Below are 24,053 nucleotides of genomic sequence, written 5' to 3'. Positions count from 1 at the left end.
TTAACCCACTGAGCCACCCAGGCGCCCCATAAATAAGCACTTTTAATAAGTCAACAGTGCCTACTGTTTGAGGAAAACAGATTCAAGGTAGAGCTAGATGAAAATGACAGTATTGATGTTTTGCTATTTATTTCCTATGACTAAAATTGTCTATTAAAATGGGTATTTAATTTTTAAGATACTTTTAAAAAAATTAAAGATCTTTTATTTTTTTTAGTTTTTAAAGATTTTATTTATTTATTTGACAGACAGATCACAAGTAGACAGAGAGGCAGGCAGAGAGAGAGAGAGAGAGGGAAGAGGAAGCAGGCTCCCTGCGGAGCAGACAGCTGGATGTGGGGCTTGATCCCAGGACCCTGGGATCATGACCTGAGCCGAAGGCAGAGGCTTTAACACACTGAGCCATCCAGGTGCCCCATCTTTTATTATTTTTAAGTAATCACTACACCTAATGTGGGACGCGAACTTACCACCCTGAGGACAAGAGTTGTATGTGTCACTGACTAAGCCAGTCAGGTGCCCCTTTTTAATTTATTATTTTTTTTAATTTTAAGTGGGCTCCATGCCCAACACAGGGCTCAAACTCATGACTCTGAGATCAAGAGTCACTCTCTCTACTGACTGAGCCAGACAGGCACTCCAGGATGCTTTCTAAGAAAAACATCCCGAGTTTATTTAAAAAATAAGTGAAAATTAATTTTTAATGTATTCCAGATATAAAATTTTGCAGGCAGGGGCATGTGGCTGGCTTAGTCAGTGGAGCATGTTAGTCTTGATCTCAGAGTGCTGAGTTCAAGCCCCATGTTGGGTGTGGAGCCGGTATTAAAATTAAAATTTTTGCAGCCTTATAAAACCAAGTAAAATGTAAAATTTTTAAAAGGTTGGGGCAGGCAGAGAGGGCCAAGGGAAAAGAGAGAGTCTTAAGCAAGCTCCATGCCCCAGTGTGGAACCTGATGCAGTGCTTGATTTCACAACCCTGAGATCATGAGCTGAGCTGAAACCAAGAGTTGGATGCTGAACTGAATGAGCCATCCAGGGGCCCCTAAAATGTGAATTTATAAAACTAAATATGATATTTACTGAAGTTGAAAGAGAGGTATACGGGATTATCATATTATTCTTTCTACTTGCATATACTTTACTATTCGGGGGAAAGGTAGATAATATTTATTCATAAGTAACTGTACATGTTTTCCTCTGAATGCCTACAACTGCTAAGTAATGCCATCTCTTGTTTGGTCATTTAGAAGAAATTAGATTTGAATTTGTTTATTTTTTTTTTTAACAGGGCTCAATACGTTGATGCCCTCATTAAAATCAGGTTCTTAATATTAGAGCATTTAAAATGAGGTGGTAGGCAACAAACAGGTTACTGCCATAACCATGAAGCTATTGAAAATTGTTTTTTGAAAAAGATGCTAAGGAAGATTAGCACATAGGAAATGCTCATAGTATATTTAATGAAAAAAGCAAGACATTAACTGTAGGATATAATGTCAGTTTTTACATTCTTCATACAAACACATACTGGAGAGACTTGGAAGAAAATACACTAACATGTTAACCTGTTCTGTTTGAATGATAGGACCATGATACATTTTTTTTTCATTTTTCATTTAAATTTTTCTCTTTCTGTATTTTTTTATTAAAAAACAGGCAAATATTTAAAAAAGTATATAATACTTGTTTTCATTTAGAATGCATTAGTTGTGGTATCTGGTGGCTCAGCTGGCTAAGCGTCTGCCTTTGGCTCAGGTTGTGATCTCAGAGTTCTGGGATTGAGCCCTGAGTCAAGCTCCCTGTTCAGCAGGGGTCTGCTTCTCCCTCTGTCCCTACCCCTGCTCATTCTCATTCTGTCTCTCTGTCTGTTTGTCTGTCTCTCACTCTCTCTCTCTCTCTCTCTCTCTCTCGTGGTGCGCGCGCAATCTTTCTCTCAAATAAATAAATCTTAAAAAAAAGAGAGTGCATTAGTTTTTAAGCATAGTCATGACAAGGATGTTCTCTGTCTCTTTTAGGATTCAGGTATTTACATAAGATAGAAGGAGAAAGATTATTGCTCTGGTAAGAGATGAAGGTTGAGAGAATGAGGGAAAGGTAATATTGTTAAAGGTAAATGTCTAGATATGAGAGAGATTGCTTATAGCTAGTAATTTACACTTAAGGGAGTGGAAAAATAAAGATCACTCTGCCTTTGTAGACGCCTCGAAGGGCGAGAAAAGGACTTAGAAGTATAGATATTATATAGAAATATTCTTGGGGCGCCATGTGGCTCAGTCGGGTAAGCATCTGCCTTCAGCTCTGATTGTGATTCCAGAGTCCTAGGATCAAGCCCTGCATCAGCCTTCCCAATCAGCAGGGAGTCTGCTTCTCTTGTCTCCCTCTGCGTCTCACCCCCCCCCCCCCAAGCTCATTCTCTGTCTCTCACTCAGCTACTCTCTCAAATAAATAAATTAAAAATCTTCAAAAAAAAAAAAAAAAAGAAGAAAGAAAATGTTCTTTGCTCCAGCTAGCAGATCCTGACTCAGTAAAGCTTGCTTTCCACAGGTAGAGGAGGAAAGAAGACGACAGCTAGTTTTATGTATGGGCTGTTCATAAAATTCAGTTATCTAAGGAATTTCCTGTTTAGTTCTTGGCTACATTGTTTATTTTGAGTTTAGCTCTTTTAAATAATTAACTTTTTCTTTTAAAGCTGAACATGTTTATTTCCATTTTAAGCAAATTTCATCAATGGCATAAGGCAGGGATGGCAAATGGGTTTCCTATTACATGTCAACTCCTGGAGTTTTTAGACTTTACAGAGAAGACTGCTATAATTAACAATGTCTGTTTTAGCTCCTTGGAGAAATGCTGACGATTTGTCTTTTAGTTTATAATCCATTTTGTGTGATCCTTGGAACATACTAAAGCTGTTGGTAGTGATTCAGTTAAAGTATTAAAAAAAGGGAGGGAGACTAACTATTGGATACTAAACTTACAGACTGAAATAAACAACAGCAGCAATTCTTGTTTAGACTTTACTTTTAAATTTAGTGGCCTGTAGAGGAAAATAACAATAACTGTTTTCAGTAAAGTAGCTGCAATCCACATGTGGGTATTGGGCACTTTCTAAAATGTGGCTAGTGTGAATTTTTAAATTTCACTTAGTTTTAGTTGTTTCAAATATAAATTAAAAATGGAAAGTGTAAAATATTTTCTGTTTAACGTAACCCTATTGTTTTGGTAGTACTACATTTTACTTCAAGAATTGCATTTGAACATTCATGGGAGGTTTTATGTCTGGGCCTGTAAGTGGCACCCATTTCAACTCTATCATTCCATTGACAATATTTAGGTTTATGACCAAGTGATTAGGGAAGCTGGAAAATAAAGTATAATTCTATGCTTTAGAGGAAGGGAGACTAGATTTTAGTGCAAAGCTAGTCTTTCCTACTCTTGTGAAAGAAAAGTGCAACGGGTAGACTAAAAACAAAAAGGCAGATGAAACTCTGAAATTTAATGGATGACTGAAAATAACCAAGTATCACTCCAGAGTAAATCTGCTTAATTTGGTAAATATACTAAGAATAGAAATACTTCATTAGGTTTATAAAGGGCATATACCTTCATAAAAGTCAGATGCACAAAAAACCACTTCGTAAAGCAATAAAAAGTGGAAGGTATACAGATTGGAAAGTAAGAAGTAAAATCATCTTTAATGATTGTCTCTGTATGTAATAGCCCAGGAAATCTACAAAAAAACAACTGCAGCAAATAATATAGCAGTGTTGCAGGATTACAAGGTCAGCATTCAAAGATCAGTTGTACTTCTATAAGCTTGCAGTTGGCAATTGAAATGATAAAAACAGTACCATTCATGAGAGCATCAAAAATATGAAATATATAGGGATAAATTTAACAAAATGTTTGCAGTTGGTACACAAAAACTTTAAAGATTTTATTTAATTGACAGAGATCACAAGTAGGCAGAGAGGCAGTCAGAGAGAGAGAAGGAAGCAGGCTCTCCACGGAGCAGAGAGCCCAATGTGGGGCTCGATCCCAGGACCCTGGGATTATGACCTGAGCCGAAGACAGAGGCTTTAACCCACTGAGCAACCCAGGCGCCCCAGTACACAAAAACTTTAAATTCTCTCAGCAATTAGGTCTTTAGACCTAAATAATAGGAGTGGGTTATTGTGTTCACAACTGGAAGATGCAGTATTGTTAAATGGCAGTTTTCTCCAAATTGATTTATAGATTCAGTGTAATTCCACTCAAATTTTCAGCAGGCTCTTCTGTGGAAGTTGACAAACTGATTCTAAAATTACATGAAAGTGCAAAAAAACTTAAAAATATCTAAAACAATCTTGAAAAAGAAAAATCTGGGGGACTTCAACTACCCGTCTTCAAGAGTTACTAAAGTGGGGCACCTGGGTGGCTCAGTTGGTTAAGCGTCTTGCCTTCAGCTCAGGTCACGATCTCAGGGTCCTGGGATCGAGCCCAGCACTGGGCTGCCTGCTTGGCTGGAAGCTTGCTTCTCTCTCTCCCACTTCCTCTGCTTGTGTTCCCTCTCTCACTGTCTCTCTCTCTGTCGAATAAACAAATAAAATCTTAAAAAAGAAAAAAAAGTGTTAATTAAATCTACATTAATCAATTCAGTATAGCACTAGATGAGGATCATCCGTTTAACAATGGAACCCAAAAAAGAGCCCTGAAAGGACCCACATCTCTGCAGTCAATTGATTGTTGAATAAGTGCCAAGACAAGTCATTGAAGAAAAGGATAATTTGGGGTGGCTTAGTCATTGGACGTCTGCCTTTGGCTCGGGTCACCATCCCAGGTCCTGGGATCAAGCCCCGCATGGGGCTCCCTGCTCAGCGGGAGGCCTGCTTCTCCCTCTCCCATTCCTCCTGCTGTGTTCTCTGTCTCTGTCCTCACTGTCTCTGTCAAGTAAATAAAATCTTTAAAAAAATAGTTTCAGGGGTTTTTCCCCCTCTTTGAATTATCGTTGTCTTAAAGATAAATCCGATTAAGAATGTACAATCAAGAGGCACCTGGGTGGCTCAGTCAGTAAGTGTCTAGCCCTTGATTTTTGCTCAGGTTATGACCACAGGGTGTTGAGATGAGCCCCTCATTGCTCCACACTGGGTGTGGAGCCTGCTTAATTTTCTCTCCCCATTTCTCCTCTGCCCCTCCCTGACCCCCTCTAAAAAAAAAAAAAAACAATGAACAATCAAATTACTATGCTTTGATGTCCCTTTTTATTTCCCCTTTGGGGGGCGCCTGGGTGGCTCAGTGGTTTAGGCCGCTGCCTTCGGCTCAGGTCATGGTCTCGGGGTCCTGGGATCGAGTACCGCATCGGGCTCTCTGCTCGGCAGGGAGCCTGCTTCCCTCTCACTCTCTCTGCTTGCCTCTCTGCCTACTTGTGATCTCTCTCTGTCAAATAAATAAATAAAATTTAAAAAAAAAAAATAAAATATTTATTTCCCCTTTGGTTAAGCCACTAATTGGATATGCAGGCCCATTTGATTAATTTTATATTTAATTTTGGGTAATTTTTTAAAATTTAATTTTGTTGTATAATTGTATAAATTATTTACATAGTTCTAAAAACAAATCTATAATAAAACAAGGTATGTTTAAAGAATGTTAGCTATGCTCCCTCCAACCTGTTTAACCCCTCATCTTACATGTAATTATTTTTTAGTTTTTATTTTTTTAAAGAATTTATTTATCCATTAGCACATAAGTGAGGGGGAGGGACTGAGGGAGAAAGAGAAGCAGACTCCCTGTTGAGCAGGGAGCTCGATGTGGGGCTTGGTACCAGGGCCATGAGATCATGACCTGAGCTGAATGCTTAATTGACTGAGCCATCTGGGTGCCCCTAAATGTAATTATTTTTTTATGTTATTTATTTATTTGAGGGAGAGAGAGTGCGTGTTTGTGTGTGTGTGAGAGAGAGAGAAAGAGCACAAGCAGGGGGAGCTACAGAGGGAGAAGGAGAAGCAGGTTCCTCACTAAGCAGGGATCCCGATGCAGGATTCCATCCCCGGACCCTGGAGATCATGACCTGAGCGGAAGGCAAACACTTAACTGACTGAGCCACCCAGGCACCCCTAAATGTACTTATTTTCTTAAAATTTTTTTAAATTTAAATTTAAAAATTTTAAAAAATGTTATGGTTTAGGGGCACATGGTGGCTCAGTCAGTTGTGTTCAACTCTTGCTTTCCGCTCAGGTCATGAACTCAGGGTCCTGGGATTGAGCCCTCTCTTGGGCTTCATGCACAGCGGGGAATCTGCTTTCTCTTTTCCTTTGTCTCCCTACCTCATGCACTCTCAATCTCCCTCTGAAATAAATAAGTCTTAAAAAAATAAAAAGTTTATTCTTCTTTATTAAAAAATATAAGCATATATTTTCATATCTTTCCCTTTTTCTTAAATGGTAGCATTCCAGAAACATTTTTTTCCCCCATCTTGTGTTTTCCACCTTAGCAGTATTCTGGAGATCACAGTGTAGTGGTAATAATAACATTCCTTATTGCAGCAGTATAGTACTCCATTGTTTAGAGAGCCCATAATTTATTCAGTCCTCTATTGATGATTAGATGGGTTGTTTCCAGTCTTTGACTGTCCTAAGTAGTGGTATCATGAATAACTGCATTATATATTTTTGCCAGTGATTATTTGAGGTAGATTCCTAAAATCAGATTAGTGGGACAGAAAATAAATTGGTATGTAATTTTGCTGGTTATCACCAGCAATGTATCAGGGAGTATTTTCTTTTTTAAAAGATTTTATTTATTTATTTATTTATTAATTTGTGAAAAAGCAAGCAAGCACGTGGTGGTGGTGGGGGGTAGAGGTAGAGAGAGGAAAAGAATCCTCAAGCTGACTCTTCCCTGAGCAGAGTCCAATGATCCCAGGACCCCGAGATCAAGCAGAAATCAAGAGTTGACAGCTTAACCAATGAGCCACCCAGGCACCCCTGCATTTCTTTTATTTTCTTCCTACCTCCCTCCCTCCTTTCTTCCTTTCAGATTTTATTCATCTGACAGAGAGAGAGAGAGAGAGAGAGAGACCACAAGCAGGGGGAGGGGCAGAGGGAGAGGGAGAAGCAGGCTCCCTGCTGAGCAGAGAGCCCGATGAGGGGCTCAATCCCAGGACCCTGGGATCATGGCCTGAGCCGGAGGCAGATGCTTAACCAACTGAGCCACACAGGTGCCCCTGCATTTCTTTTTTTTGAAGTGAATCAGGTTGAATATCTTTTCAAAAGGTTAAAAATGATTGTATTGCCTTTTTTGTGAACTGTTAGATCTCTTTATTCTTTATTGATTCTTGGTCTTTTTGATTTTTAGATCATATATTAATGATATTTACCCTTTATTTGTGATCCCCCTACATAGAGTTTATCACTTTTTTTTAACTTTGTTCTGAGCTTTGCTTTGAACTTTGCTCTGAACTTTTCTCACCACCTGAATTCTGAGTTATGTGCAGGACTTTGGGAAGAATGGGTGGTAAAGGTTAGCTTTATAAATTTCACAGTAGTTTTTGTGGAGATCAGAGATGTGGTTATAATGAATAACAGGGAGGTTGGAGTTCTGATGTCGATTAATGTAAACAGGAATATAAGATGGAATGGATTTAATCTATGTCATTGTTGGTAGGTGTTGGGATTTTTTGTTAACATTTGTTAAGTAGAACCTCTGGATGGTGAGCCAAGGTTCAATAAAAGACTGCAAGGGAAAGTGGAGTACAGAAGTTTATTATTCACAGGTCCTGGGGGTACACAGTATGATGTCTCCAGGGGACATGGGGAGTTCAGTGCAGGATGTAGGCAGGCAGTGAGCAGCAGGACTTGGGGTACATGCTTTCATTAGGGTCCTCAGGTGCAGCGCTCTGGGTTTTCCAGGCTAATTCTGGATTGGCCTGTTCAAATAAAAAACTATAAATAGGGTTTTGATAAGCTCCAAGGTGGTTTTATCTAAGGGGCACAAAAGGGGAAGGAGCTGAGAGACTGGAGAGATTGTTTTATCGCAAGGGGGTTTTGGGGAATCATAACCGGATTATATTTACTTGTGACCTTGAGGGCTGTTATCTAGGGCTTGCACTTGTGGGAGGAGGTAGTGTCAATTGAAGGCCCCTGTAGGCCTCTTAGCCATACCAAGTGGGTGCTGAGGCAGCAGTATTACAGCGTGGTTTAGCTGAAGTCTCAACAGTGGGTTGGGAGCTTGGGACTGGCATAAGGTCCTAAAGATGTAATGTGATAAATGGTGGTTTGAGAGGCTTTAGGTGACTCAGAACCAACTGTAATGTATGCCTCTGATGACAGTCACTTGGTGGCTCCTTTGGTGGACCTCAGTGGATTGGCCACTCAAGAGACAGTGGGTCCCACCGGGCAGATAGGATTTCTGCTATGGCCTCACCAGTGTCCTGAAACTATCATCAGACTTACCTGATAAGTTTTTTTATTTTATTCGGTCTTTCCATTAAAAAAATATAATTGTAACTTTGCCTCTCTATAGAATATATGTTTAATGAACATTAACAAAAGTAAATATTGTTGTTGTTTTTTTTTGTTGTTCTTACTTTCAGGCTGCTGACAAGAGAAAAGCTTTAGAAGAGACCAAAGCCTACACAACCCAATCCCTAGCTAGTGTTGCTTATCAGATAAATGCATTGGCTAACAATGTCCTCCAATTGCTGGATATCCAAGCCTCTCAGCTTCGGAGAATGGAGTCTTCCATCAATCATATCTCACAGGTAACAGCTTGTGAAAGGCTTTACATTCACATTTAAGCAGCTGGCAGAATAGAAGTCACATAGTCAAAGAAGTAGATGCCTAGAAATATGGATTCTTTACTCATCTTAGTGACTTAGTATTTTAGGTTCAGCTTTGTGTTCAGTATACCTACTCTTCCTTTTTTAAAAAATTTTTTGTTGGGGCGCCTGGGTGGCTCAGTGGATTAAGCCGCTGCCTTCAGCTCAGGTCATGATCTCGGGGTCCTGGGATCGAGCCCCGCATCGGGCTCTCTGCTCCACGGGGAGCCTGCTTCCTCCTCTCTCTCTGCCTGCCTCTCTGCCTACTTGTGATCTCTCTCTGTCAAATAAATAAAATAAAATCTAAAAAAAAAAAAAAAAAAAAAAAAAAAATTTTTTTGTTTTTGTGATAAAATATACATAACATGAAATTTATCATTTTAACCGATTTTTAGTGTATAGTTCATTGGTATTAAATGTATTCATACTGTTGTATAACCATTACCAGTTATCCTACTGTTAAAGCCTTTTTTTTGATGTAAAATAAATTGCACATAATTAAAGCATACAATTTTACATATTTTGATACACATACTGTCCCGGAGACCATAATCACATTCAAGATAATGAATATACCTCATCCCCCAATTTTTCCAGCCTTCTTTCTTATCCTACCTTTCTATCTATCCCCTGTTCTCAGATTCTCTGTCACTATGCATTAGTTTGTATTTTCTAGATTTTTATATAAATAGAACTATATGCTATATACTGTTTTTTTGTCTTTTCAGCATAATTATTTTGAGATTAATCCATTTATTGTGTATAAAAATATTCACTCCTTTTTTATTGCTGAGTACTACTCCATTTCTACATTTTTTAAAAAAATCCATTGACATGTTGAACATCTGGATTATTTTGGGGTTTTATCTATTACAGATAAAACTTCTGTGAACATTAGTATACAAGTCTTTATATGGCCATATGTTTTTATCTCTCTTGGGTAAATTAAATACCTCTTGAGTGGAATGGTAGATCGGGTATGTGGTAGATGTCTATTTAACTTTATAACTAAATCTATGCCTGAATTATTTTCTAAAATGACTATACCATTTCATCTTCCTCGTGGCACTATATGAAAATTTTAGTTGCCTCACTTCTCCCCCCAGCACTTGATATGGTCCGTCCTTTTAGTTTTAGTTATTCAATTAAGTGTTTTAGCCATTCTAATACTGGGGTTTTAGTTTACATTTCCATGGCGATTATCAATGATGTCGCATCTTTTCATGTGGCTCCGTAGGTTTTAGTATTTTAAGGGTTGCTCATTTTTTGTCAGATTTATTCCGAAGTATATCATATTTTTAGGCTGTTGTAAATGGTATTTTTTTTATAGCCTTAGCTTGGTTGTTCATTTTTTGCTTGCATGTAGAGAAATCGAATTGATATTTATATACTTATTTTGTATCCTTGTTAAAGTCACTTAATAGTTATGGTAGCTATTGTACAGGTTTCATTGGATTTTCTACATAGAGGATTATATAAATACAATTTTAGTTTTGCTTCTTCACTTGCTCTTCTTACCTCACCTCTCCTCTGCTCTCTTCCCACTCCCTGGTCCTTCCTCCTTTTCTTTCCTTTCTGTTCCTTTTTTTTTTTCTTCTTTGCCTTATTGCACTAGTTTGATGCTTCAAGAAAATGTTGAATAGGAGCAGTGAAAGTGGACATTGTTCTTTTTATTTTAGTAAGAAAACAGTTTATCACTGTTATGTATATTACAGGTTTTTTAGAAATATGCTTTATGAGATTGAGGAGGTTGCCTTCTAGGTGCAGTTTGCTGAGAGTTCCTACCAGGAGTGGATGATGGATTTTGTCAAATGCTTTTTCTGTGTCTGTTGAAATGCCTTTTTTTTTTTTTCCTTTTTGAATGTTAAACTAGCCTTGCCTTCTAAGGATAAACTCCATGTGACTATGATGTGTTCTCCATTTCATTGATTGTCAGACTTCACTTGCTAAAATTTTGTTAAGAACTTTTGCTTCTGTGCTCCTGAGAGTTATTGTAATGTCTTTGTCTGGTTTTGGTGTCACTGTAATGCTGGCTTTACAAATATGTTGGACAGTAGTATTCCCTCCTCTTCACTCTATGGAAAAGTCTGTTGAAGTGATACTTGTTACCTTTTATTTATTTTATTTTTATTTTTAAATTACTTATTTCTTATTTTTTTGGTAAACATATAATGTATTTTTATCCCCAGGGGTACAGGTCTGTGAATCGCCAGGTTTACATACTTCAAGTACTCAGCATAGCACATACCCTCCCCAATGTCCATAATCCCCTTCCCCCTCTCCCCCCAGCAACACTCAGTTTGATTTGTGACATTAAGAGTCACTTATGGTTTATCTCCCTCCCAATCCCATCTTGTTTCATTTATTCTTCTCCTATCCCCCTAACCCCCCATGTTGCAGCTCCACATCCTCATATCAGGGAGATCATATGATAATTGTCTTTCTCCGATTGACTTATTTCACTAAGCATGATACCCTCTAGTTCCATCCACGTCGTCGCAAATGGCAAGATTTCATTTCTTTTGATGGCTGCATAGTATTCCATTGTGTATATGTACCACATCTTCTTTATCCATTCATCTGTTGATGGACATCTAGGTTCTTTCCATAGTTTGGCTATTGTAGACATTGCTGCTATAAACATTTGGGTGCACGTGCCCCTTTGGATCACTACGTTTGTATCTTTAGGGTAAATACCCAGTAGTGCAATTGCTGGGTCATAGGGTAGCTCTATTTTCAACATTTTGAGGAACCTCCATGCTGTTTTCCAGAGTGGTTGCACCAGCTTGCATTCCCACCAACAGTGTAGGAGGGTTCCCCTTTCTCCGCATCCTCGCCGGCATCTGTCATTTCCTGACTTGTTAATTTTAGCCATTCTGACTGGTATGAGGTGATACCTCATTGTGGTTTTGATTTGTATTTCCCTGATGCCGAGTGATGTGGAGCACTTTTTCATGTGTCTGTTGGCAGTCTGGATGTCTTCTTTGCAGAAGCGTCTGTTCATGTCCTCTGCCCATTTCTTTTCTTTTTTTTTTTTTTAATTTTTTTTTTTAGATTTATTTATTTATTTATTTGACAGAGAGAGAGAGAGAGAGATCACAAGTAGACAGAGAGGCAGGCAGAGAGAGAAGCAGGCTCCCTGCTGAGCAGAGAGCCCGATGTGGGACTCGATCCCAGGACCCTGAGATCATGACCTGAGCCGAAGGCAGCGGCTTAACCCACTGAGCCACCCAGGCGTCCCCGTCCTCTGCCCATTTCTTGATTGGATTGTTTGTTCTTTGGGTGTTGAGTTTGCTAAGTTCCTTATAGATTTTGGAAACTAGCCCTTTATCTGATATGTCGTTTGCAAATATCTTCTCCCATTCTGTCAGTTGTCTTTTGGTTTTGTTAACTGTTTTCCTTTGCTGTGCAAAAGCTTTTGATCTTGATGAAATCCCAATAGTTCATTTTTGCCCTTGCTTCCCTTACCTTTGGCGATGTTCCTAGGAAGATGTTGCTGCGGCTGAGGTCGAAGAGGTTGCTGCCTGCATTCTCCTCAAGGATTTTGATGGATTCCTTTCTCACATTGAGGTCCTTCATCCGTTTTGAGTCTATTTTCCTGTGTGGTGTAAGGAAGTGGTCCAATTTCATTTTTCTGCATGTGGCTGTCCAATTTTCCCAGCACCATTTATTGAAGAGGCTGTCTTTTTTCCATTGGACATTCTTTCCTGCTTTGTCGAAGATTAGTTGACCATAGAGTTGAGGGTCTATTTCTGGGCTCTCTATTCTGTTCCATTGATCTGTGTGGCTGTTTTTGTGCCAGTATCATGCTGTCTTGATGATGACCAGCTTTGGCATTCTTTTTCAATATTCCTTTGGCTATTCGAGGTCTTTTCTAGTTCCATATAAATTTTAGGATTATTTGTTCCATTTCCTTGAAAAAATTGGATGGTATTTTGATAGGGATTGCATTAAATGTGTAGATTGCTTTAGGTAGCATAGACTTTTTCACAATATTTATTCTTCCAATCCAGGAGCATGGAACATTTTTCCATTTCTTTATGTCTTCCTCAATTTCTTTCATGAGTACTTTATAGTTTTCTGCGTATAGATTCTTAGCCTCTTTGGTTAGGTTTATTCCTAGGTATCTTACAGTTTTGGGTGCACTTGTAAATGGGATTGACTCCTTAATTTCTCTTTCTTCTGTGTTGTTGTTGGTGTAGAGAAATGCAACTGATTTCTGTGCATTGATTTTATATCCTGACACTTTACTAAATTCCTGTACAAGTTCTAGCAGTTTTGGAGTGGAGTCTTTTGGATTTTCCACCTATAGTATCATATCATCTGCGAAGAGTGATAGTTTGACTTCTTCTTTGCCGATTTGGATGCCTTTATTTTCCTTTTGTTGTCTGATTGCTGAGGGTAGGACTTCTAGTACTATGTTGAATAGCAGTGGTGATAAGGGACATCCCTGCTGCGTTCCTGACCTTGGCGGAAAAGCTTTCAGTTTTTCTGCATTGAGAATGATATTTGCGGTGGGTTTTTCATAGATGGCTTTGATAATATTGAGGTATGTGCCCTCTATCCCTACACTTTGAAGAGTTTTGATCAGGAAGGGATGCTGTACTTTGTCAAATGCTTTTTCAGCATCTATTGAGAGTATCATATGGTTCTTGTTCTTTCTTTTATTAATGTGTTGTATCACATTGATTGATTTGCGGATGTTGAACCAACCTTGCAGCCCTGGAATAAATCCCACTTGGTCGTGGTGAATAATCCTTTTAATGTACTGTTGAATCCTATTGGCTAGTATTTTGGTGAGAATTTTTGCTTCTGTGTTCATCAAGGATATTGGTCTGTAGTTCTCTTTTTTGGTGGGATCCTTGTCTGGTTTTGGGATCAAGGTGATGCTGGCCTCATAAAATGAGTTTGGAAGTTTTCCTTCCGTTTCTATTTTTTGGAACAGTTTCAGGAGAATAGGAATTAGTTCTTCTTTAAATGTTTGGTAGAATTCCCCTGGGAAGCCGTCTGGTCCTGGGCTTTTGTTTGTTTGTAGATTTTTGATGACTGTTTCAATCTCCTTACTGGTTATGGGTCTGTTCAGGTTTTCTATTTCTTCCTGGTTCAGTTGTGGTAGTTTATATGTCTCTAGGAATGCATCCATTTCTTCCAGATTGTCCAATTTGTTGGCGTAGAGTTGCTCATAGTATGTTCTTATAATTGTCTGTATTTCTTTGGTGTTAGTTGTGATCTCTCCTCTTTCATTCATGATTTTATTTATTTGGGTCCTTTCTCTTTTCTTTTTGATGAGTCTGGCCAGGGGTTTATCAATCTTATTAATTCCTTCAAAGAACTAGCTCCTAGTTTTGTTGATTTGTTCTGTTGTTTTTTTTGGTTTCTGTTTCATTGATTTCTGCTCTGATCTTTATGATTTCTCTTCTCCTGCTGGGTTTAGGGTTTCTTTCTTGTTCTTTCTCCAGCTCCTTTAGGTGTAGGGTTAGGTTGTGTACTTGAGACCTTTCTTGTTTCTTGAGAAAGGCTTTTACCGCTATATATTTTCCTCTCAGGACTGCCTTTGCTGCGTCCCACAGATTTTGAACCGTTGTGTTTTCATTATCATTTGTTTCCATGAATTTTTTCAATTCTTCTTTAATTTCCTGGTTGACCCATTCATTCTTTAGAAGGATGCTGTTTAGTCTTCATGTATTTGGGTTCTTTCCAAATTTCCTCTTGTGATTGAGTTCTAGCTTCAGAGCATTGTGGTCTGAAAACATGCAGGGAATGATCCTAATCTTTTGATACCGGTTTGAGACCTGATTTAGGACCCAGGATGTGATCTATTCTGGAGAATGTTCTATGTTCACTAGAGAAGAATGTATATTCTCTTGCTTTGGGATGAAATGTTCTGAATATATTTGTGATGTCTATCTGGTAGTGTGTCATTTAAGGCCTTTATTTCCTTGTTGATCTTTTGCTTGGATGATCTGTCCATTTCAGTGAGGGGAGTGTTCAAGTCCCCTACTATTATTGTATTGTTATTGATGTGTTTCTTTGATTTTGTTATTAATTGGTTGATATAGTTGGCTGCTCCCACATTAGGGGCATAGATATTTAAAATTGTTAGATCTACTTGTTGGACAGACCCTTTGAGTACGATATAGTGTCCTTCCTCATCTCTTATTATAGTCTTTGGCTTAAAATCTAATTGATCTGCTATAAGGATTGCCACCCCAGCTTTCTTCTGATGTCCATTAGCATGTTAAATTCTTTTCCACCCCCTCACTTTAAATCTGGAGGTGTCTTTGCGTCTAAAATGAGTTTCTTGTAGGCAACATATAGATGGGTTTTGTTTTTTTATCCATTCCTATACCCTGTGTCTTTTGATTGGGGCATTTAGCCCATTAACATTCAGGGTAACTGTTGAGAGATATGAATTTAGTGCCATTGTATTGCCTGTCAAGTGACTGTGACTGTATATTGTCTCTGTACCTTTCTGATCTACACTTTTAGGCTCTCTCTTTGATTAGAGGACCCCTTTCAATATTTCCTGTAGAGCTGGTTTGGTGTTTGCAAATTCTTTCAGTTTTTGTTTGTCCTGGAAGCTTTTTATCTCTCCTTCTATTTTCAGTGATAGCCTAGCTGGTTATAGGATTCTTGGCTGCATGTTTTTCTCATTTAGTTCTCTGAATATGTCATGCCAGCTCTTTCTGGTCTGCCAGGTCTCTGTGGATAGGTCTGCTGCCAATCTAATATTTTTACCATTGTATGTTACAGACTTCTTTTCTCGGGCTGCTTTCAGGATTTTCTCTTTGTCACTAAGACTTGTAAATTTTACTATTAAGTGACGGGGTGTGGACCTATTCTTGTTGACTTTGAGGTGGGTTCTCTGCACCTCCTAGATTTTGATGCTTGTTCTCTTTGCCATATTAGGGAAATTCTCTCCAGTAATTCTCTCCAATAGACCTTCTGCTCCCCTCTCTCTTTCTTCTTCTTCTGGAATCCCAATTATTCTAATGTTGTTTCGTCTTATGGTGTCACTTATCTCTCGAATTCTCCCCTCGTGGTCCAATAGCTGTTTGTCCCTCTTTTGCTCAGCTTCTTTATTCTCTGTCATTTGGTCTTCTGTATCACTAATTCTTTGTTCTGCCTCATTTATCCTAGCAGTGAGAGCCTCCATTTTTGATTGCACCTCATTATAATAGGTTTTTTGATTTCAATTGGTTAGATTTTAGTTCTTTTATTTCTCCAGAAAGGGCTTTTATATCTCCAGAGAGGGTTTCTCTAATATCTTCCATGCCTTTTTCGAGCCCAACTAGAACCTTCAGAATCGTCATTCTGAACTCTAGATCTGACATATTACCAATGTCTGTATTGATTAGGTCCCTAGCCTTCGCCACTGCCTCTTGTTCTTTTTTTTGTGGTGAGTTTTTCTGCCTTGTCATTTTGTCCAGATAAGAGTATATGAAGGAGCAAGTAAAATACTAAAAGGTGGCAAAGACCCCAGAAAAATGTTCTTTAACCAAATCAGAAGAGGCCCCAAATCGTGGGGGGGAGAAAGGGGATAAAAAGAGGTTCAGGAAAAAACAAGAAAAAAATTTAAAAAAGAAAACAAATGAAAAAATATAAAAAAGAAAGAAAAAATATATATATTAGATAGACTAGTTAAAAAACGTTAAAAAAGAAAAGGGTAAAAGTTTAAAAAAATTTAGCAGAAGAAGAAAAAAAAATTCAAAAAAAAAAATTAACCACAAGACTAAAAATCATTGGGAGAAAGCCATGAGTTCCTGCTTTGCTTTCTCCTCCTCTGGAATTCTGCTGCTCTCCTTGGTACGTGAACTTGGTCTTAGCTGGATTTCTTGTTGATCTTCTGGGGAAGGGACCTGTTGTAGTGACTCTGAAGTGTCTTTGCCCGAGGCGGAATTGCTCAGCGGGACTAAGTAATCCGCTCCGGTTTGCTTTTGGGAGCTTCTGTTCCCTGAACGCTTTCCCTAGCGTTCGGAGGACGGGAATGAAAATGGTGGCCTCCTAGTCTCCGGCCCGGAGGAGCCGAGGGCCCGGGGCCCCACTCCTCAGTGCACCCCCAGAGAACAGTGCCCATTCACTCCCGTATCCCGGCCTCCAGCCGCGCTCTGAACTCACCCATCCTGCGACCAGTTCAAGGTAACCGCAAGCTGAGAGCTCAGTCCTTGGCTCTGTCTCTGTAGCTGGCTTCCCCGTTCTAATACCTGCGAGCTCTGCGACACTCCGACACCCCCGATCCTTCTGTGACCCTGTGGGACCTGGGGCCACGCTGACCCCGCGTGGGCTTCACCCGGTTTAGTCTCTGGAGCAATGTCCCTCAGTGGAACAGACTTTTCAAAGTCCTGATTTTGTGCTTCGTTGTTCTGCCACTTACTGGGAGCCGGCCCCTCCCCCCGAGGTCTATCTTCCCATCGTTTTGGATTCACTTCTCCGCCAGTCCTACCTTTCAGAAAGTGGTTGATTTTCTGTTTCTAGAATTGCTGTTCTTCTCTTCGATCTCTGGTTGGGTTGGTAGGTGTTTGTAATGTTTAAATAAGCTATCTAGCTGATATCCTGCTACCTGATGTAGTCTCAGCCTGCTATTTCTCTGCCATCTTGACTCCTCCCTCTGATACTTGTTACCTTTTAAATGTTTGTTGGAATTCACTAGTGAAGCCATCTGAGCCTGGGATTTTTCTTGGCAGGGTGGTTTTAGCACCCTGTTTAGATATTATATTTAATGTCTTTAGTAGATACAGGGCTGTTCTCTTTATCTGTTTCTTCTTGAGTAAGCTTTGTAGTTTTGCAGGAATTTGCAGGAATTTGGCCATTTCACCTATTTTGTTACATTTATTTGCATAAGAGTGTTAATAACATTCCCTTATTCTTTTAATATTTGAAGAATCTGTAGTGATGTCACATGTCTCATTCTTGATACTCTTAATTGGTGTCTTTTCTTTTAAATGATTAGTATGGCTAGTTCATGAGTTTTATTGATCTTCTAAAAAAAATCCTCAGCCTATGGTTTCATTAATTTTCTGTACTGTTTTTCTGTTCTATTGTGTTGACTTTTATTTTTGTGGTTGATTATTTCATCTTTCCCTTTCCTTGGAATTAATTTACTTATTTTATACTTTCTTAAAGTAAAAACTGAGGTCTGAGAGCCTTTATCTTTTCCTTATACAGGTGTTCTAGGTCTGTAATTTTCCCTTGAAATAGTGTGTTATCTATATCTCAAACTTAGGAGGTTGTACTTTCATTTTCATTCAGCTTGAAATAATCCTAATTTTCCTTTTTGGTTTCTTCTCTGGCCTAGGGGCTATTTGGAAATATTTCAAGATTTTCAAAGGATCTCTCTGCTGTTGATTTTTAATTTAAATCTGCAGTAGTAAGAAAATACTATATATACGACTCCTTTCAAATTTATTATAAATTGTTTTATAACCCAGAATGTAGTCTCTTTTGGTAAATGTTTTGTGTGCACTTGAGAAGAATGTATATTTTTGTTGCAGTTGGATGGACTGTTCTGTAAACTCATCAGGTCAAGTTGGTTGATAATATTGTTCAGTTCTTCTGTATCCATGCTGATTTTCTTTCTTCTTGTTTTAATTGTTGAGGAAGGTATGTTGTATCTCTGACTCTAGTTTTTTATGTATTCTATTTCTCTTGAATTTTTATCAGTTTTAATGTATTTTGGAACTATGTTATTAACATAATACTCTACATGTTTAGGTTTGTAAGTACTGTTGATGGATTTATCATTACAAAAATACTTTTTTTAAATCATTAGTAAACCCTAGGTTTGACTAAGTAGGCAGATGTAGTTTGTCCAGGCAGTGGGAGGGTGGAGTAAGTTCCTGCAGTAGAGGTGCTAACTGGGTCAATTCTCTTGAGTTCTCACATTTCCGGTTCTCAGGCGCACTTAACATCCAAAATTATTGAGAATGCAAGGGTTTTTGGTTTATATGGGAAGATCTTCCAATATTATATCAGAAATTAAAACTTAAATAAGTTGAAAATTTAACAATAAACACAGCCATTACATGTTAATGCAAATAACATTTTAATGAAAAGTAGCTCTTACCAAAGCAAAAAGATTTGTGAGAAGAGTGGTATTGTTTTTACATTTCTGCAGATCTTTTTAATGTTTTGTTTAGTAAAAGACAACTGGATTCTCATACCTGTTTTTGCATTTAATCTGTTGTGATTTGTTGTTTTGGTTGAAATATATGAAGAAAGTCTGGCTTTTCACAGATACATAGTCAGAAAAGGCAGAATGTTGGGGACCCTGGGAATTTTCGACCATAGTTGCAGAACCATTGCATTATGGGGTTATTATGGTTTAGTCTATAAGTAATTAAGTAATAAAGTTAAGTAATTAAGTTAGAATGGGATCACTGGGTGGGCCCTTATCCACTAGGGTTGGTGTCCTTTTTATTTATTTATTTTTTATTTATTTTTTTTATTTTTAAAGATTTTTTTTTATTTATTTGACAGACAGAGATCCCAAGTAGGCAGAGAGGCAGAGAGAGGGGGAAGCAGGCTTCCTGCTGAGCAGAGAGCCCGATGCAGGGCTCGATCCCAGTACCCTTGGATCATGACCAAAGCCAAAGGCAGAGGCTTTAACCCACTGAGCCACACAGGTGCCCCCCCCCTTTTTAAATAGATTTTATTTATTTGAGAGAGGGAGAGAGCCAGCAAGTGGGGAGAGGGGCAGAAGGAGAGAGAACCCAAAGCAGGCTGTGCGGAGCGGGGAGTCCAACTCAGGGGCTTGGTCCCAAGACCATGAGATCACGACCTGAGCAGAAACCAAGAGTTGGACAGTCAACCGACTGAGACAGCCAGGTGCCCCTGATTGGTGTCCTTATAAGAGGAGACAGTTAGGACATAGACTCACACAGAAGAAAGACCATGTGAAGACACACAGAGAAGAGGACCTCTTACAAGTCAAGAACATAGTCTTTTAGAATCTTGCTGACATGTTGATCTTAGATTTCTAGCCTCCAGAATCATGAGAAAATTAATTTTTGTTGTTTAAACCTTTCAGTTGTAGTACTTTGTTATGGCAGCCTGTTATGATGGTCTTGGCTAAGAATGCCTTGGACTCTTACCCAGGCTTGGGTAAGGTAAGAGTTACTCATTTCAAGTCCCAAAGACATTCCCACTACTGCCACCAGGGCCCTTGTTTTGGCTGGACTAGCTCTCATGGCTCTTGATGATTCAGGACCACCTCCTAAAACCAATAGGGAACTTTAAAAAACAAAATGTATTATTTATAGGTCTTGAAGAGTAAATGGCACTCTCCAGGGCCACATAAAGGCTGTACATCAGGGTTGCAAGTACAGAGGGAGGGAGGGAGCATGAGCCTGCTGTAGGGTCAGAGGGTGGAGTGTGCTAGGGTTTTGCGGGTTCAGTCTGTTGGTGATCTCCGGGATCATGACTGTTGGTGAATTTAAAGTGTCAGAGTGGGAATTAGGGTATAGAAGGAAGAAATGGAGTCACTCAAGCAGTTAGTTACCTAGGTTACTGAAAGCTTTTTGAAAGGAGAATGTCATGGATGGGGGTAACCTGGTTTCTTATCTAGTTGTTTTGCTAGTAGCTATACAGTATAGCTAGTAATACGTGTATTTGAGATGGATGTGTTTGGAATGGATGCCTCACCAATCAAAAGTTTAATGCTTACACTTTTACACTTACAGTAGATAACTCTAGCAAACTCATCTAGTACGCATGGGTCATCTTTAGTACTATCATGTCTGTATTTTTTGTTAGCTGTTAAGGATTATAAACTGTTAATCAGAACCTGAACCAATAGGTGGAAAGATACAGTGCAGATTGTTGAGTGTCATTTAAAATGAAAAGGCATGAAAATAAAAAAGTAAAAAATAAATAAATGAGAAAGTATGATATGTTGAGTTAGCCACCCAATGGCTGGGAGCATTCAGTAATATTCATAAGATTGGCTGATTTACCATGGAAAAATATATTAAGAATTTTAATAGATTTATATATTCAGAATTCTAATGGATTTATATATTCATCTGACATTTCTAAGATGAACCACATGGTACTAGGCTGAGTAATAGTCCTCAAAGGTATCCAAGTCTTAATCCCTAGAAATATATTACTTTATATGACAGGACTTTGAGGATGTAAATTAAAGATCTTGAGCTGGGGAGATTATCCTGGATTACCCAGGTATGTTATAAATGTGATCATATATGTCCTTACAAGAGGGAGGGAGAGGGGTGCCTGCATGGCTCAATTGGTTGGGCGGCTGACTCTTGATTTCATCTTGGGTCACAATCTCGATCAGTTGTGAGATCAAGCTTCCATTGGGTTCTGTTCTGGGCCTGGAGCCTGTTTGGGATTCTTTCTCTCACTCCCTCTGACATCACCCTCCCACTCCCAACACACTTGGGCTTATCCTCTGTCTTTAAAAATAAAAAAGAGGCCGAAGAGAATTTGACATAGAAGAGTAGAAATCAAAACGGTTATATATAAGGACAGACATTAGAATGATGTGGTGACAAGCCCAGGAATACCAGAAGCTGGAAGAAGCAAGGAAAAAGATTCTCCCTTGAACTTTCCAAGGGAGCGTGGTCCTTTTGACACTTTCATTTAGTTCTATAAAATTCAGTTTGGGTTTCTGGCCTCTAGAACTGTAATTGAATACATTTCTGTTGTTTTAAGTCAATGTTTGTAGTAGTTTGTTATAGCAGCATTAGAAAACTAATACATATGATACAATAAATCAGTTCTAAATAAGGTATGACTTTATATTTGTGTAAATCTTCGGTAGAGATAGATTCTTGTCATCTTCATGATATGGATTAAAATTGTATTTTTATTTTATTTATTTATTTTTTAAAGATTTTATTTATTTATTTGACAGAGATCACAAGTAGGCAGAGAGGCAGGCAGAGAGAGAGGAAAGCAGGCTGCTCACTGAGCAGGGAGCCCGATGCGGGACTCGATCCCAGGACCCGGGATCATGACCTGAGCTGAAGACAGAGGCTTTAACCCACTGAGCCACCAGGCGCCCCTACAGATTTATTTTAAAGCAGACAGATTGGAACGAGCCAAATGAAGAGACACGGGACAGAATGCGATGGTCCCATACACAAAGTTTCTGTATCCCTTCCTGTGGAATCAGGGCACATCGCCCTCCCAGCACATCAGTGTGTTGTTTATCAACCAGGAGACTCTACTGAGCTTTGGTGTCCAGAGTTTGTTTCACATGTAGGCATGATTGATTGAATCATTGGCCATGTGATTGAACTCCGTCCCAGCCCTCTTTCCCTACTCAGAAGCTTGGCTGTCAAAGCCTCAACATAAGTCAAATAATTGGTCTTTCTGGTGACCTGCCCCCATCCTGAGCCTTCTTGTTATCATAAACAAAGATACCCCCATCATTGGGGAAATTCCAAGGATTACAAACTCCCTCCCAGAAGCAGAGACAAAGGCCATTCAAATTCTTTCTTATACAGTAGCTATCAAATTTGAGGGTTTATGGCCCGAAATAAGTTAGTAAGAACCAAGAGTTAGTAATATATTTGTTTCATGGTTGAATTTGTGATTTAATTTGTTCATTTTCAAGTTTATATAAAACGTGTTTGGAGGATTGCTTTGTCAATCCTTTGTCACAGTTTTTGCTGCCATAGAACACTGGATCAAAAGATGTGATTTATAGGATGTTTCTTTTTTTTTTTTATAAAGATTTTTTTTTTTTTTTTTTTTTTAAATTAGAGCTCAAGCAAGGGGAACAGCACACAGAGGGAGAGGGAGAAGGAGACTCTCTGCTGAGCAGGGAGCCCAGTGGGGGGACTCGATCCCAGGACCCTGAGATCAAGACCTGAGCTGAAGGCAGAGGCTTAACCAACTGAGAAACCCAGGTGCCCTGTTGGATGTTTCTTAAAACTACTTTTCATATACTGATACTTAAAGTGTAGTATATTTATAGAAGTAGATTTCTTAAATTGGTAATTCTATAGAAGAATACTTAGCATTTTAGGTAACTGAAATTTTCTTTTTTTTTTTTAAATTTTTTATTTTTTTTTATTTGACAGACAGAGATCACAAGTAGGCAGAGAGGCAGGCAGAGAGAGAGAGAGGAGGAAGCAGGCTCCCTGCCAAGCAGAGAGCCCCATGCGGGGCTCGATCCCAGGACTCTGGGATCAAGACCTGAGCCGAAGGCAGAGGCTTAACCCACTGAGCCACCCAGGCGCCCCCTGAAATTTTCTTTTTTAATCATGTAATAGAAATTTTTCTAATATGTGCCACCTTTTGTATTTATGGGTAGACTATAGGTAATCCCACCCCTCCTTGCCCCACATGACAGAATTTGGCAGGTTTTCTGTGCATAAAGAAATCTCTGAGAACTGTACACTTGGGTGAATAACCTCAAAACTTGTTTTCTTCTCATGGCTTTCACTTTTTAGGGTAGATTTAATTGGGGTTGGCAATAATAAGATTGATTTGGAAAAGATAGGTATCAAATCTTTGAATTTTCAGTATTCCCCTTTTCCTTCCTTTCTGCATCTACATTTAGCACTAAACAACCCCAGAGTGGTATTATTTATAGATTATTTGTGCTGAGATGTAGTTCTAGGAATAATACTGGGTTTTTAAAATTTTTGGTTTTTTTCCCCCTACAATTGTTTCTGGTTTGTGAAGAAAGAAAAGGAAGGTAAATCTAGTGTTCATGTATATTATAAGTTGGTGAACTGTCAAGTAAGGTTTCTAAGATTTAAAAAAAATTTTTTAAATGGTAGTTAAAAGTAGTATTTTTGTTTTTTAAAATGTTGTTACTGGCTAGTAAAATCAGTATCAGTTACAATACTTATTCTTCTTCCCTTTTTCTTTATTTTGTCTGTTTGGTTTTTTGTGGGTTTTTTGGTCTTTGATTCTGTCTCTTTTTAATTTACTGATCTATGAAATTCACAGTTACACTAACCTAAGCCTTTTCATATTCGAGTCACCTAATACATGCATACACACCAACTTACCATCCACTTCTGAGTCAATGAAGGTTGAAAGAGGCTTGTGTCATCAACCTTAGAGGACTGGAAGAACTAATAAATTTTTAGGCTGTGGAGAATAGAGGCAAAGCTATGTATTTACTTTTTATTCTAGAGCTCCCAGTTTTGCAGTAAAAGTTTGCCAGTATCTTAGGCTGACCCTGAACTATGCATGTGTGGAATGAAATGCAAGCAACCTAGCCAAGGGTAAAAGAACTGAAACAAAAGTTTCAGCTGCTGTCCATCAGAGGAAACTGTTT

The 24,053-nt window shown here is 38.7% G+C and overlaps 1 protein-coding gene across 6 annotated transcripts in view; it reads left to right on the top strand.

The window, feature by feature from the left end:
* The window catches only part of ABI1 (abl interactor 1), a 127,295-nt gene that overhangs the window by 40,935 nt on the left and 62,307 nt on the right, over nt 1-24,053 (top strand). For all 6 annotated transcript variants that reach the window (XM_046011182.1, XM_046011178.1, XM_046011181.1 and 3 more), the window contains exon 2: nt 8,570-8,737. In XM_046011182.1, the coding sequence (XP_045867138.1) occupies nt 8,570-8,737 (168 nt within the window). The remainder of the gene's footprint in view (nt 1-8,569; nt 8,738-24,053) is intronic.

Source organism: Meles meles, chromosome 7 (genome assembly GCF_922984935.1).
Source record: "Meles meles chromosome 7, mMelMel3.1 paternal haplotype, whole genome shotgun sequence".
In the NCBI taxonomy this organism is placed as follows: Eukaryota; Metazoa; Chordata; class Mammalia; order Carnivora; family Mustelidae; genus Meles; species Meles meles.
Note: the sequence above shows the minus strand (reverse complement) of the source record. Positions and strands in the feature narration are given on the sequence as shown.